The sequence below is a fragment of the Culicoides brevitarsis genome, chromosome 1 (genome assembly GCF_036172545.1).
Source record: "Culicoides brevitarsis isolate CSIRO-B50_1 chromosome 1, AGI_CSIRO_Cbre_v1, whole genome shotgun sequence".
Classification (NCBI taxonomy): Eukaryota; Metazoa; Arthropoda; class Insecta; order Diptera; family Ceratopogonidae; genus Culicoides; species Culicoides brevitarsis.
The window spans coordinates 44,288,889-44,304,686 of record NC_087085.1 but is presented as its reverse complement, the minus strand read 5'-3'; the positions used below and the strand labels follow the sequence as shown (position 1 = coordinate 44,304,686).

At 21.8% G+C, this 15,798-nt stretch overlaps 1 protein-coding gene and 1 non-coding gene across 2 annotated transcripts in view; both read left to right on the top strand.

Annotated features, from left to right (window-relative positions):
• Positions 1-15,798, top strand: part of LOC134833992 (protein tincar) — a 97,811-nt gene that overhangs the window by 51,239 nt on the left and 30,774 nt on the right. The window contains exons 4-7 of the mRNA XM_063848505.1: positions 4,149-4,829; positions 6,648-6,766; positions 10,666-10,772; positions 12,585-12,706. Of these exons, the coding sequence (XP_063704575.1) occupies positions 4,490-4,829; positions 6,648-6,766; positions 10,666-10,772; positions 12,585-12,706 (688 nt within the window). The 5' untranslated portion in view covers positions 4,149-4,489. The remainder of the gene's footprint in view (positions 1-4,148; positions 4,830-6,647; positions 6,767-10,665; positions 10,773-12,584; positions 12,707-15,798) is intronic.
• On the top strand, positions 4,954-5,086 carry LOC134828264 (U11 spliceosomal RNA). The gene has a single exon (XR_010161894.1). It is a non-coding gene; the product is annotated as a U11 spliceosomal RNA (small nuclear RNA).

The following is a 15,798-nucleotide window of genomic DNA, read 5'->3' as shown; positions in this document are numbered from 1 at the left end:
GATTGTTTGTTTTTCAAAACACGCATAAAGTAAATATTTCATGAATTTTCATTTTTTTTTTTGGGAAAAAATTGTTTGCTTTTCGTTTTGAGGTTGATACAATTTAGAAAAATTATTATTTTTATTAAATTAATTTTTTTTTAAATTTAAGAATTTTTTAAATAAATTTTTAACATTTTAAAACTCAAAATTATCTGTTTTAAGCAAAAATTCAAAAAAAAAATTACGTTAAAAATTTGAAAATCGCTCTTTGCTAATTCAAATTATTAAGAGTAGTTTTTTTAATAATTAAAAAAATTAAAATAAATTTTTAAAAAAATAGTTTTTAAAGTAATTTAAATAAATTTTAAATTATTTTAAAATTATTTTTTAAAAAAAATTATTAAAAAAAATATTTAAATTTTAAAAATATTTTGAATTATATTTTCAAAAAAAATAATTTTTTTGAATTGATATTTATTAATTTTTGATTAAAAATAATTAATTTTGGATCTTCAAATGATAAAAATTAGATTTTAATCAAAAAATATTTAAAAAATTATTTTTCCTAAATTTTTAAAATAAAAAAACAAAATTTATTGAATTAAATTGAAAAAAAAATTCTCATCGCCTCATCCTAATTTTATATTTTTATCCGGAATTCGCTTCATTGGCATTTCAGTTACGTACATAAAAAAAAACAAAAACAAAGCAAATTCAATCCTCTTTCGTACTGTCCATTATTTCGTCAGAAATTTATTAATTTCGTTTTTAATTACGTCAATAAATGAATGGAAAATATTTTCAATGCTCAGCATTTGTGTGGCGCGAGGCGTCTGGTATTTGGAGATAATTTTTAATGAATGACGTTAATTTTCGACTAATAACGGAAATAAATTTAATAAATTTAATGAAAACAGAAATAGTTTGGAAAATTTTCTATTATTAGACGCCAAATATGGTTTCAAATTAATAAAATTATATTTTGAAAGCATTTTTGTTTGTTTTACGTTTTTGTTAGTAAATAAATAGTAATTGAAGATGATAGCGGTTTTTCATTGAAATAATGGCTTTAAAGCTTTTGTGTAATGGATTTTCAATCAAAAACAGGGAAAATTATGACATCCGGTGTTGGTTTTCTTGCTAATTGAAATTGATATTTTAAAATTTTGTGGAAATTCGATGCTTTTTATGACAAATTGTTCAATTCAACGTTCAATCAAGAAATGGAAAAGTATTTTGATACAAAAGCTTCAATCAAAAACGAATCAATGGCGTCTTAAAAGTTTAACGATAAAAAATTTTACAGCTGCAATTCAAAGTCATTTCAAAGAAACTTTTAGACAAAGTCAACGTTGCAATCCTCTTCACTTCAAAAAGACGACATCCGACAATAAAAACTTCCGATGTATCCTTTATTTCTCGTTTTATATCCAGTTTTATCTAAAATATCTTTAAATTGTGAAAAATTTATTTTTGTATTTTTTTTCGTAATTCAAGAAATTGCGAGAAACAAAAATTTAAAAAAATTTTTTTGTCATTTTTGAACGAAACTTTTATTTTAGAAAAATAGAGTAATATTTTTTTATTAAATATTAAATTAAGTTTTAAAATATTTTTAATTTAATTAATTTTTTTAAAAAAAATAATTTAAAAAAATTTTTAAAAAAAATTTTTAAAAAATTTTTTTTAAAAATAATTTTCAATTTAAAAATAAATTAAATTATTTAAAAAAAAAATTTTTAAAAAAATTTAAAAATAATTAAAAAATAAAAATTTAAAATTAATTTAAAAAAAAAAAATTAAAAATAAATTTAATTAAAAAAAAAAAAAAATTTTTTTTATAAAAAATAATAAAAATTAAAAAAAAATAAAAATTTTAAAATAATTAAATTAAAAATAATTTAAAACTTATTTTAATTTTTAATAAAAAAATATTTCTCTATTTTTTTAATAAAAAAATTATTTTATTTTTTTTTATTTTTAAAATTTTACAAAAATAAAAATTTAACTAAACCAAATTAATATTAAAAAAAAATTGAAAAAATTAAATTAAATATTAAAAAAAAATATTTGGCGAAACACAAATTCCTCACACTTTACGATAAAAGTTCTAAAACACATAAAACCGGTTGAAGAGCAACGCAAACATACGACTTTCAAATGGTCAGAAAACAAATAAATAAAGATCTAACCTTGCAAAACTTTCGCACAAGAGTCGTAAAAAGATACAAATTCAAGCAAAATAGAAGATTTCCTCTTTTACATTTATTTTTCTATGCATTTAGTTGGATTTCATGCAAATTCAGTTTGAATCGTTTCTCAGACAGAACCAATCAAGAGGATTTTACAAAAATATCCAAAGGGATAGATTTTTATGTAAATATTTTTTATTGAGACATTCAGCTTCTTCTCGCTTGATTATTTTATCATGTTATCCTTTTTTTCTAAAAAAAAATATTTTTTCAACAATTTGAATGTTTTTTCAAGCAATTTACCTGAAAATCAACCGCTTGTGGCGATTAAAAGCAAAAACAATTTTTCATTTTATTTTTGTTAATTATTATCAGCCGTCGCTCCAATTGAACATTAAACAAAACATTTTTCAAATATTTTCCATTTATTTATTTGTCAAATGCACATATTTGTCCACATTATCAACGAATGTGAGATTATTAATTGGATTGTGTCGCGAGTGCATTTTTCCAGCTATTGCATTGATTGGCAACGTTTTTACGTGTTTTGTTATTTAAAAACAATGCCGACACCTGTCTGGATTGAAAATGAGTGAAAATTGTTTGATTGAAAAAAAAATTTTTTTTTTAATTGGATCGAGGCTTCAATGAGTAACATGATACTTGATAAAAGTCTTCTAATCAATAAAATGTGTGTCACTGAACTCCCTTCGAGTCGAGTCGAAGCGTGATTTGTGGCTAAATAATTCTTCGTGAAGTAACTGACCTCAAATATTGCCATTAATCTTCAGTTGTTGGTTCATTATTTTCTATTTTCTTTGCCATTAAATGGCATTTTGTGTGTTTGTAATGCTTAATTAAGTGTTTGGTGATTGCCATGAGCTTAATTAATGTCCTTCTGATAAATATTGGTTTGGGTTTATTTGATGGGGAGATTTATGGAGGGAATGAAATTCGAGAAAGTTCAAAGACTTTAATTTATTTAGTGAATTTTTTATGAAAATTCAATTTTTCACTTTTTTTATTTTTTTTAAATTATTTTAATTTTTTATTTTATTATTTTTTTATTTAAATTAAATTAATAATTAATTTTAATAAATTAAAAATAAATCGAAAATAAATTTAAAATAAATAATTGATAATAATAAATAAATTAAATTAAATTTACCTAATTAATTAAAATTAATTCAATTTAAAAAATTCAATTAAAATTTTAAAACTTTTTTATTTTTTTTTAAATTTTCAAATATTTAAATCAAAATTAATTTTTAATCAATTTTAATTATTTTTTTTTAAAAGAAAATTAATAAAAATTAAAAAAAAATTAATTAAATTAAAATTAAATTATTTTTATTAAATTTAAATATTTTTAATAAACCTAATTAAAAAAAAAAAAGTTATTAAAAATTAAATAAAAAATAATTAAATGAAAATTTAGTTACATAAATTAAAAATAATTAATAATAATAAATAAAAATAATTAAATTTAATTAATTAAAATTTATTCAATTAAATAACTCTTAAAAATTATTTTAACTTTATTTTTTTAGAAATTAAAAAATTTGAAAAAATGAATTAAAAATTTTTAAAAAATAAAAAATATTAAAAATTAAATGAAAATAATTTTTATTTAAATTTTAATAATTTATTTATTAATTAATTAATTTAAAAAAAATAAATAAAATTGAGAAAAAACTCCTTTAAAATTAAAAAAAAATTACATAAAATTGGTAAATTTAGCAAAAACTGAAACAAAACAACACTCAAGAGTGAGAATGGTCATGTATCTGTTCTTTCTCATTTCTTATTTAAAATGCAAATTCACATTTTCCTCAAGCACGAGTGAACCAGAAAATTAAAGAATCGACACACTAAACTGCCTCAACATGTTTTCTCAATATCTTTAACTTTTTACTCATAAACTAATGGCAAAAAATGCTAATTTTTCTCATTTTCCATTCTTTTTCCTTTCAGATTCCGATCGATAATTGTTCAAATGGACAAACGAGGAAGGATGCTAAAGCCACGAGAGTAATTAATTCCACATAAAAGTCGAACAAAAGAGAAAAAAGCAATTATTGAAAACTTTTTCCTCTCATCAAAAACCCATCGAAAAATGATCCAACCATATCAAATGAACAATAATAAAAATATTCGATTCGAGCAATTGTGTCAGCATATCAAGTTAATCTACTGTCCAGAAACCTAATTATTTGCTCAAATATTTAACAGTGAGTTATTAAAGTCTCATTTTCGTGATATTTACCAAAAAAAAAAAAAACAAAAAATAAGAAAAAACATTAATTTATGAAAAAATGTCAGTGAGTGGATCTCTCATGGGTTACGGGGGCGATAACAATTGCAGCATGGATAGCAGTTGCAACGGGGGCGGCAAGAAAAGTAAAGCCTTGCTCAATGTCACAACATCATCCAAACAGTGTTCTAGTCTAAACTCGAGTATGTCAAATAGTGTAGTTACCTCCGCAAGTTCGAATGCGGCGAAACAACAACAACGACGAACAAATTGCCGTCAACCGCAACAGATGCTCGCGAAACACAGACTTCACTTGAACACGCTTTGGTCCATTTGGTACGGCATTCTTGTCACGCTGTTTCAGGGCTATTTGGTTGTTCAAGGCGCACACAGGTTTTTAAGTAAGTTTAATTTTTGATTTTTTTAACGACTTATATGACACACGAAACGTACATGAGGAATATTTCGCTAACATGTGACGTTGCAATATTTCATAAGAAACAAATCGTTTGAATGAGAAATTTGAAAAAGGGTGCTTGCTTTACTTCAATAGCACATTGCGAGGGAATCTCTTGCAATGGAGTATGGCAATCAAGACATACTCAGCATATAATTTTTATGAAATTGGAGGATGTTGATTGCGATTGACGCCTCCTTATAAAAAAAGATTAAAAAAAAGTTACATTGAGAAAAATTTGTGTCTCGCATTTTTTTTTTAGTTTTAAAAATTTAATTTGAATTTATTTTATATTTTAATTAAATTTATTTAATTTTTTTATTTATATTTTTATTATTTTTTATTTTCTTAAAATTTTTAAAATTCAAAGAATAATAAAAAGAACAAAATAATAATTGAGAACATATTTTTTCACATTGAATACTAAAATCTTCAGGAAAATTTTTAAAAAATTAATTACATAAAAAAATTAATAAATTATTTAAGATATTTAAATTATTTTCATCTTAATGAAATTAATTCATTTTTTTTTTATTTAATTAAAAAGTAATAATTTTAAAAAATTAAATAAATTAAAAGTAAGAAATTACTTAATTAAATTTTTGGAAATCCTTATAAAAATTTTGAAATTTTTCAATTTTATTTGTTTTTAATTTTTTTTATTCATTTGACGATATTTGGTTTAATAAATTATAAAATCTTAATATAAAATTTTCAAATGAGTGTCAATATTTAATTTTTTTTTGCTTGGTTTGAATTAATTGAAAAAAAAAATTATTAGAAAATCGAATAAAAAGTCTTTAAAATTAAAAAAATTAAAACTTACCTGAACTTAAAGATGCTAAAATAATTTAATTTAAATTATTGAAGTAATTTTATAAAATATTAAAAATAATTTAAAAAATAAATAAATAAAATTTAAAATTAAATAATTTAATTAAATTGAATTAATTTGTAATTTTTAAATTTTTTTTCAATTTTTAATTTATTTTTTTAAATTCTGAAATATTAAAAAAATTAAAAAATAAATAAATTTTAATAATATATAAATTTAAATTAAATTAATTTAAATTTTTAATTTATTTGAAAAAATTTTCATTCATTTTTTTTTAATTTCTTAAAATTAATTAAACTTAAAATCTTCAAATCCTGTAAAAAAATTTTTTTTTTGTTAAAAATTGACTGAAAAAATAAAATAAAAATTGTAGATTTTAGACTTACCTCGTTAGCGAGACAACAATTTTTTACATGGAATCTGATACAATATTGCTTTCAATGCATTTCCCTCGAGATTTTACATGAACGTTTAGATAAGGCACGAATGTCCTGACAGTTGTTGCTATATTTAAAAATCATGAAAGTATTCAATTTTATTCCTGAAATTAAGTTAAAGTGCATTTTTACACGAATTTTTCAATTTATCGAAAATTTAAAAAATTTTTGATTTAAAAAAAAATTTAATAATTTCTAATTTTTTTGAAATTTTTTTTATAAAGACAGACAAAATTGAACTAAAAGTAACTTTTTTCATAAAAAAACGCTTTTCACAGTAGAAAAACTGTCAACTGTCAGACATATTGCATTATAAACAAGTCTATCGGGACAACACATATTTATTATTTTTTCCATTCAGGCGAATGACCGAACTCTCTTGTTTTTTATAGAATTTCTATTAAACTGACCCAATTTTTATTTCTTCTAACTAACAAGCATTTTCCTGTAAACAGTAACTTAATTTCTATCAATTTTTCTATTTTTTTAGGTTGTACATTAATTACATGGAAAATGGATGAACCATCGTTGGAACTCGACATTCAATTAATTTTATGCGGCGTTGTAGTTCTGTGTTTGCCACTGTTTCTCGCATCGTCTTTATTCAAGGTACGTACCTAACTAATAATTTGCACCAATTGTATTTCATGCGATAATTTCTCATTTTACGTGATATGACGACGACGATAAGGTTGATAATTTATTGTGATAAATAAATTACCCGAGGAACAAAAATTACAAGTTTTTCAGTGTGAACGACTTTGTGTTTTTAATTATTATTTTATTATGAGGAAAAGGAGTGAAAAGTTATTGTTCTCCTTTTGCTGCAAATTTGTTATAAATAAAAGAAGAATAATGGAAGAGACGAGAATAGTTTTTCCGTGAAAGGAGATATATTTAGCGGAAAGGTGTCGTTTTGTTGATCTTCAATGCAATTTTATTCCGCTGTGCAATTTTTTTTAAACGAAACCACTATAGGGCACTTTTGTTTGGCATTTATAGTTTTTTAGCTGATTTTAAAGAGGATTTTTTTTAATTGTGAAGGTAGAAATTTGCCGATTTTTTCAAACCGATAAAAATTTTTTTTTTCATTAAATTTCTTATTTAATTTGCAATTAAAATTTTCATAAAAAATTTCAAAAAAAAATTTCAAATTTGGAGGTTCAAACTCTGATTTTTTTTGCAAGTCATTTTTTGATCACTTTTAAGCCTAAAATTGAATAAATATTCATTCTAAAGTTCATTTCTGTTCATATTGGGTCGATATTTGACGTAACAAAAAAATCAGAGTTTGGAGGTTCAAACTCTGATTTTTTTTGCAAGTCATTTTTTGATCACTTTTAAGCCTAAAATTGAATAAATATTCATTCTAAAGTTCATTTCTGTTCATATTGGGTCGATATTTGACGTAACAAAAAAATCAGAGTTTGGAGGTTCAAACTCTGATTTTTTTTGCAAGTCATTTTTTGATCACTTTTAAGCCTAAAATTGAATAAATATTCATTCTAAAGTTCATTTCTGTTCATATTGGGTCGATATTTGACGTAACAAAAAAATCAGAGTTTGGAGGTTCAAACTCTGATTTTTTTTGCAAGTCATTTTTTGATCACTTTTAAGCCTAAAATTGAATAAATATTCATTCTAAAGTTCATTTCTGTTCATATTGGGTCGATATTTGACGTAACAAAAAAATCAGAGTTTGGAGGTTCAAACTCTGATTTTTTTTGCAAGTCATTTTTTGATCACTTTTAAGCCTAAAATTGAATAAATATTCATTCTAAAGTTCATTTCTGTTCATATTGGGTCGATATTTGACGTAACAAAAAAATCAGAGTTTGGAGGTTCAAACTCTGATTTTTTTTGCAAGTCATTTTTTGATCACTTTTAAGCCTAAAATTGAATAAATATTCATTCTAAAGTTCATTTCTGTTCATATTGGGTCGATATTTGACGTAACAAAAAAATCAGAGTTTGGAGGTTCAAACTCTGATTTTTTTTGCAAGTCATTTTTTGATCACTTTTAAGCCTAAAATTGAATAAATATTCATTCTAAAGTTCATTTCTGTTCATATTGGGTCGATATTTGACGTAACAAAAAAATCAGAGTTTGGAGGTTCAAACTCTGATTTTTTTGCAAGTCATTTTTTGATCACTTTTAAGCCTAAAATTGAATAAATATTCATTCTAAAGTTCATTTCTGTTCATATTGGGTCGATATTTGACGTAACAAAAAAATCAGAGTTTGGAGGTTCAAACTCTGATTTTTTTGCAAGTCATTTTTTGATCACTTTTAAGCCTAAAATTGAATAAATATTCATTCTAAAGTTCATTTCTGTTCATATTGGGTCGATATTTGACGTAACAAAAAAATCAGAGTTTGGAGGTTCAAACTCTGATTTTTTTTTGCAAGTTTGGAGGTTCAAACTCTGATTTTTTTTGCAAGTCATTTTTTGATCACTTTTAAGCCTAAAATTGAATAAATATTCATTCTAAAGTTCATTTCTGTTCATATTGGGTCGATATTTGACGTAACAAAAAAATCAGAGTTTGGAGGTTCAAACTCTGATTTTTTTTGCAAGTCATTTTTTGATCACTTTTAAGCCTAAAATTGAATAAATATTCATTCTAAAGTTCATTTCTGTTCATATTGGGTCGATATTTGACGTAACAAAAAAATCAGAGTTTGGAGGTTCAAACTCTGATTTTTTTTGCAAGTCATTTTTTGATCACTTTTAAGCCTAAAATTGAATAAATATTCATTCTAAAGTTCATTTCTGTTCATATTGGGTCGATATTTGACGTAACAAAAAAATCAGAGTTTGGAGGTTCAAACTCTGATTTTTTTGCAAGTCATTTTTTGATCACTTTTAAGCCTAAAATTGAATAAATATTCATTCTAAAGTTCATTTCTGTTCATATTGGGTCGATATTTGACGTAACAAAAAAATCAGAGTTTGGAGGTTCAAACTCTGATTTTTTTTGCAAGTCATTTTTTGATCACTTTTAAGCCTAAAATTGAATAAATATTCATTCTAAAGTTCATTTCTGTTCATATTGGGTCGATATTTGACGTAACAAAAAAATCAGAGTTTGGAGGTTCAAACTCTGATTTTTTTTGCAAGTCATTTTTTGATCACTTTTAAGCCTAAAATTGAATAAATATTCATTCTAAAGTTCATTTCTGTTCATATTGGGTCGATATTTGACGTAACAAAAAAATCAGAGTTTGGAGGTTCAAACTCTGATTTTTTTTGCAAGTCATTTTTTGATCACTTTTAAGCCTAAAATTGAATAAATATTCATTCTAAAGTTCATTTCTGTTTATATTGGTTCGATATTTGACGTAACAAAAAAATCAGAGTTTTTCCTGATTTTTTTTGCAAGTCATTTTTTGATCACTTTTAAGCCTAAAATTGAATAAATATTTCAAAAAAAATTCATGACCGTTTTTTGGAAAAAAAATTAAAAACGGTCATGAAATTTTTCAAGTCAAGTTTAAGTAAACTTTTGATGGATTTCAAAGCTAAAATTGAATAAATATTCATTCTAAAGATGATTTTCATCAAAATCTCCTTGATTTTTAAATAAATAAAAAAAAAATTTTTGGGGCACAGCGTTACTGACACACACACACACACACACAGACGACAAGTCGAATTTAATACCGCATTTTTTCTTCGAAATGCGGTAAAAATTAAAAAGCTGTTCCGAATCTCGAATCTCGAATCTTTTTATTTTGTAATTAATTGGTTAAAAAAAAATATTTTAATTTTTTAAACATTATTTTATTTTATTAATTTTAAATTTTTTAATTATTAATTAATTCAGTTAAATATTTTTTTTATTTTTAGAAAAAAATATTAAAAATTAATTTAATAATTAATTTATTAAATTTTGATTAAACATTTTAATATTTTTTAATCAAATAAAAATTTAAAAGTTTAAAACATTTTAAATTTTTTTAAAATTTAAATAATAAAATTTTATATTTTTAATTTACTTTTTTTTAATTGCTTCAAATTTAATTTTTGAAAGAAAATTTTAATTATATTAAAATTTAATTTTGTTTTTTATTATTTTTAAATTTTTTTTTATTTTTTTTATTTAAAATTCTTACAAAATTGTATTTTTTTAAAAAAAGATTTTTTTATTTAAAAAAAAAAATTAAAATTTTTATGAAAAATCGGATTTTTTTTACCCTCTAACTTTTTTCATGGCATCCATCGCCTCCACACAATAATTTTATTGTCTACCGGTTGGAATAATAAAATTCTCATAAAAAAAAGTTTTTAGTTTGCTCATATAATTAATTAAATTTACATTCCTCTGTCTCTTTTCAACTTTTTTTCTTCTATGAAAATTTTTTCCATGCATTTTATGACGATAGTTGACATCCATCTACCGACATTTTAGATAGATCGTCGAAATAACTCTCTCTCTATAATAATAAAAAATTTAATTTATTATCTCGTCTCATATTTTTTTTACGTTTTTTGCATAATTTACAGGTTGGCAATTTCGCAAATGACGGTTTCAAACTCGGAAACAGCGAAAAAAGTTGTTCAGCTCAACCGGATGATGGATTGGAAGAGGAAGCAACTGGAGGAACATTGAGGTAAATATTGCTTAAACGCAACTTTGAACATATTTTCTGGCTTAAAGCGTCGAGTTGAGAGGAAAAATAGTTTATTTTTCCGTAAAATAAAAAAAAATAGAAATGGAGAAGAGACGACGACGTTTCCTTTGCATAAATTACACGGCATTATCTGCTTAAATATGTATATTATAATTTATTTTTTGTGTGTGTAAAATGTGTCTCAGAGGCAAATGCAACGACGACGGTAGCGACAACAAAGTATAACATGATGATGCTCTTGTGCATAATTTTCACAGCTTTTTCCTGATAACATCATTTGCTGCGAGTCTCGCGCGTAACAACGTTGAATTGCAATTTAAATTCTCTTAATTCCATTTTGCAACAGATTTCAGATTTTATCTCGACGGAGGAAAAATTAAATTTTTTAAATTTTAATTAGAAGGAAAAAATTACTTTAGTGCATTTTAAGAATTTTTTTCGAATATTTCAAAATTATTTTTTTTTAATTTATTTAAAAAAAAAAAATTAAATTAATTTTAATTAAAAAATAATTATTAAAAAAAAAATAATAAAGTTAATAAATTAAATTAAATTTAAAATAATAAAAAATTAAAAAAAAAATTAGACAAACTCAATATCAAGTCAATATTTTCTTTTTTATAAAAAATTTAAAAAAATAAATTAATTAAATAATTAAAATTTTTATAAAAAAAAGGAAAGTATTGACTTGAGTGTTTTTTTAAAGTTTGTCTATTTTTTATTTATTTTTGATAATATAAAATTTCATTTAATTTTTTATTAATTTTATTAATTTATTTATTTACTTTAATTTTATTATTATTATTTTTTTTAAATAATTTAATTATTTTTTTTAATTTCAATTTATTCTCAATTTTATATTTGAATATTAGTTTAAGTTTTTTTTATTTTTGACATTAGGTACAAAAAAAATTTTTTATTTAATTAATAATATTTTATTTATATATTTTTTATTAAAATCTTAATTAAAATTTCAATCAAAGTATTTTTTTTTTTAATTTTTTAATAAATTTAATTTTTTTAATATTTTTTTTTTTTAATTTTGAAGAAAAAAATTTTAATTAATTTTTTTTTTAATTTTTTCTTAACAAAAAATAGACAAAAAGACATCGAAACGCACAAAAAAATATTTTTTAAAAAAATTCTCCGAAATGCGGTAATAAAAATCTGGTAATAAATGACAAAAAGAAGCAACGTGTAACAATGTTCCGCGTGTCATCTTAAAAAAAAGTTTTCAAGTGTTAATCCAGATAAATGAATAATTACCGTTGTTCGCTGTTGCAGTTTTCGTTATAAATAAATTATTAAATTTCGTTCCATTTTTGCGCAAGTACCTTTTAAAAAATTTATTTCATGGAAATGGAAAAACCACATCGTCGTCGGCGTTGTTGCAAGCAAAAGTACAATGCCAAGTTTATCGATCAATTTTTGTCTACTTCTTCGTCGTCGTGTAGCACCCTCTTATTGAAGTTGTTCAGGTTCAATGTTGCAATAAGTGGTTTTAAAACGAAGAAAGGAGGGATTGTATTACGCTGAACTTGACATTCGGCACGAAAAAGTACAAAAAATAATAATAACTTGGCGGTAATTCAATTTAAAAATTACACGTTTTTACAATGACAAGGCACGAAATGCATGCAAACATAAATAAAATTGGAAAAAAAAGGAAAAAGAACCCTTATCAAGGGATTATTCCTTACACATACGAAAAATGCACGTAATCCAGCTAAGCCAGTCAATATGTTTCTCTCCTGTTATTTTTCTCATAATTTAATTCAATGTCTTTTTCAGGACCCTTTGGACTCACGGAGGACCTACATCATCATTCATACATATCATGACGGCATTGTGTCTTCTTGTGCCACGACTCTTGCTCGAATCACGTTTAATTCAGGATGGATTTTTGCCGAGAGGTGAGTTTTTGTTTGTTTTTATGCTCTCGATGGGTTTCGATGTTAATGACGATGGTCACACATTTAAAAGTTTTGTTGAAGTTTTGAATTACCGCATAATTTGTTGGGTTTGTAATCCTCTTTGCTCTTTAGAAATGTTTAAAATTTTCTCTTTAAAGAGGAATTTTCTGAAAGAAATGAAAAAAAAAATTTTTAAGTAATTTTGATTAAGAAAAATCCAAAAAAATAAATATTTTAAAATTAAATAAAAAAAATAAATTAATGAAAATATTAAAAATTTGATTTTAATTTAAAATATTTTTAAATTTAATTTTTTTGATTCCAAAAAATAAATTTTATTTAATTTAAAACTTAAAATTTAAAAAAATTAAAATAAAAATAACTTCTAAAAATTTAATTTATTTAATTTTTATTTTTGATAAATTTAGAAACATTAATATTAAAAAAAAAATTAATTGGATATTGAATTTTTAATATTTTTTTTTTATTAAAAAGAAAAACTTTTTTTTTATATTTTTTTAATTTTTTCTTTTAATATTTTTTGAAAATTTAAAAAAAATTTTTTTTAATTTTTTTAAATTAAATTAATTTTTTAATAAATTTAAATTAATTTTAAAAATTTTTTTTATAATTTTTATTTTAAAATTTTAATATTTTTATTTAAAAAAAAATAAAAGTTAAAAAAATAATTTTTCTTTGTTTTTTAATTTTATTTCAATATTTTTTTTTAAATTTTATTTTAAATAATTTTAAAAAATTAATAAATTAACCATAACTTTAAGAAAAATTTTAAAAATAGAATAATTTTGAAATTAAATTTTATTTTAAAAAATTAAAATTTTAATAATTTTTAATAATTTTATTTATTATTTTTTTTTTTTTTTGGTTTAAAAGAAAAATTTTTTAAAAATTAAAAATATTTTTCTAAACAAGAAAAATCTTTATTGCTCTAAAAATCACTAAAATTAAATTATCATCATTAATTTTTTTTCACAAAAAGCAAAAATACAAAGAAAAACGAAAAATAATGATAACCGGATGTAATTTCAGAAGTGTTCAAGTACCATTTATTTATGAGTTAGACGAAAAATCCTCTTTTCTTTTCTCTCTTTCGCATCTAAAAAAATCTGAACTGTTCTAAAATAACAAAAGTTTATGAGAAACGCAAAGAAGGTTAATGGAAGAAGGTCATATTTCATGATTTATGAACATTTTTTGCGCGTAAAAAGACAAAAAAAGTTAAAAATAGCCTCAAAATAGTATTTTTTTTTTTTCACAAAGCCTTTGTCGTTTCTTGTGCTTCTGCTGATGCCAGATAAAATTCTAACAAAAAAAACTCGTAACTAATTCAATTTCGTGAACATTTTTCAAGCAAAAGTTTGGTTAAAAGCTTTTTTCTTGGCTTCTTTGTTCGCACGTTGCTCATTTCGCCTCCAATAATAATAAAAATAATAAAAATGAAGAAAGTTGTAATTTTCCTTACTTAATTAAATAATTCCTGTTTCTTTTTTTTTTCGGCAATTTCGTTGAACGAAATGTAGATCGTAAATTAGATTACCGAACATTTTCCTCCATTTCGGGTTAAATATGAGTTAACATAACACAAATAATAATGAGAGAGAAAGAAAAAATGTTGAACGAACTATTTATTAAATTATTATTATTTTTCTGATTTTCGTCCTTTTTTCAACTAATTTTTGGGGCGGAGAAAATAATTTTTTTCATGCACGAAAAATATTGTCCTAAAAAAATAATTTACACGTTTTTATTGGATTTTGAATATTTTATCGCCTCAATTTTTTTTCGTTCATGGAAATTTTTTCTGCTTAATTAATTTTTCATGCATTAATTCTTGTATGATGAATATGAGAGATAAAGTTCGTTTTAATGAACTGAGAAGACCACAAACTGACACACACATGTAAGCAAACAACAAACGAACAGACAAACATTGACATGGAGCTTATTTACACGAACATGTGGATTGTGAAAGTAAATGTACGAGGAAAAATATAAATAAACAAAGTTTTTTTTGCTTCTAACCAAACAGGGATGTTACAGGATGAAAATTTAAGGGACTTAATTTTTTTTAAATAAAAAAAAATTTAACAAAATTTAAAAAAAAATATTTTGAAAAGAAATATTTTATTTTTTAAATCATTTTTAAATTTTATAGAAATTTTTAAAGAATTTTTTAAATAAATAATTTAAATAAATTTTAAAAAAAAGAAAAAAAATTTTTTGAAAAAAAAAATTTTTTTTTGAAAAAAATTTAAATAAATTTAGAAAAAAAGAAAAAATTTGTAAAAAAATTTTTAATTTTTTTTAAAATTAAAAAAATTTAAAAAATTTTTTTAAAAATTTTATTTTTTTTAATATTTGTTTAAAATTTTTTTTTTAAAAAATTAATTTTTTTAAAATTTTTTCAAAAAAATTTTTAAAAAAATATTTTTTTAAAAATATTTTAAAATTTGTTTCAAAAATTTTTGAAAAAATTTTAATTTTTTAAAAAAATTAATTTTAAAAAAAATTAATTACGACGGTACTTTTAAAAAATTTTAAAAAATTTTTTAAAAAAAAATTGAAAAGAATTTTAAAAATTTTTTAAAATGAATTTTTTGAAAGAAATTTTTGAAAATTTTTTTAAAATTATTTTCAAAGAAATTTTTAAACGGAAATTAAGAGAATTTTTCGGAAAAAAAAAGAAATTTTTTATAAATTTTTTAAGTGAAAATCTGAAAAAAAAAATTAAATAAATTTTAAAACAAATTTTTGAACAAAATTTTTTCTTTTATTTTTTTTTTTTGAAATTTCACACAAAAATCTTCCTAAGCGATAAAATTTTCGCCCTTTTCACACTTCACTCCTGTTCCTATAAAAATAATTGAAGCAACTCGTTACTTGGCTAACCAAGTCACGTAACATTTTTTTTACATCAAAGCTTTTCCTGAGACCTCAATCATATTTAAATAGAATACAAATTACTGTTACAGATTTTTTTCTTCATTTTTTTTTTTTTTTTTTTGTTGTGACATGTCGACTCGTCGAACTTTAATGTATTCCACACCAAATAAAACATTTATCATAAAAAA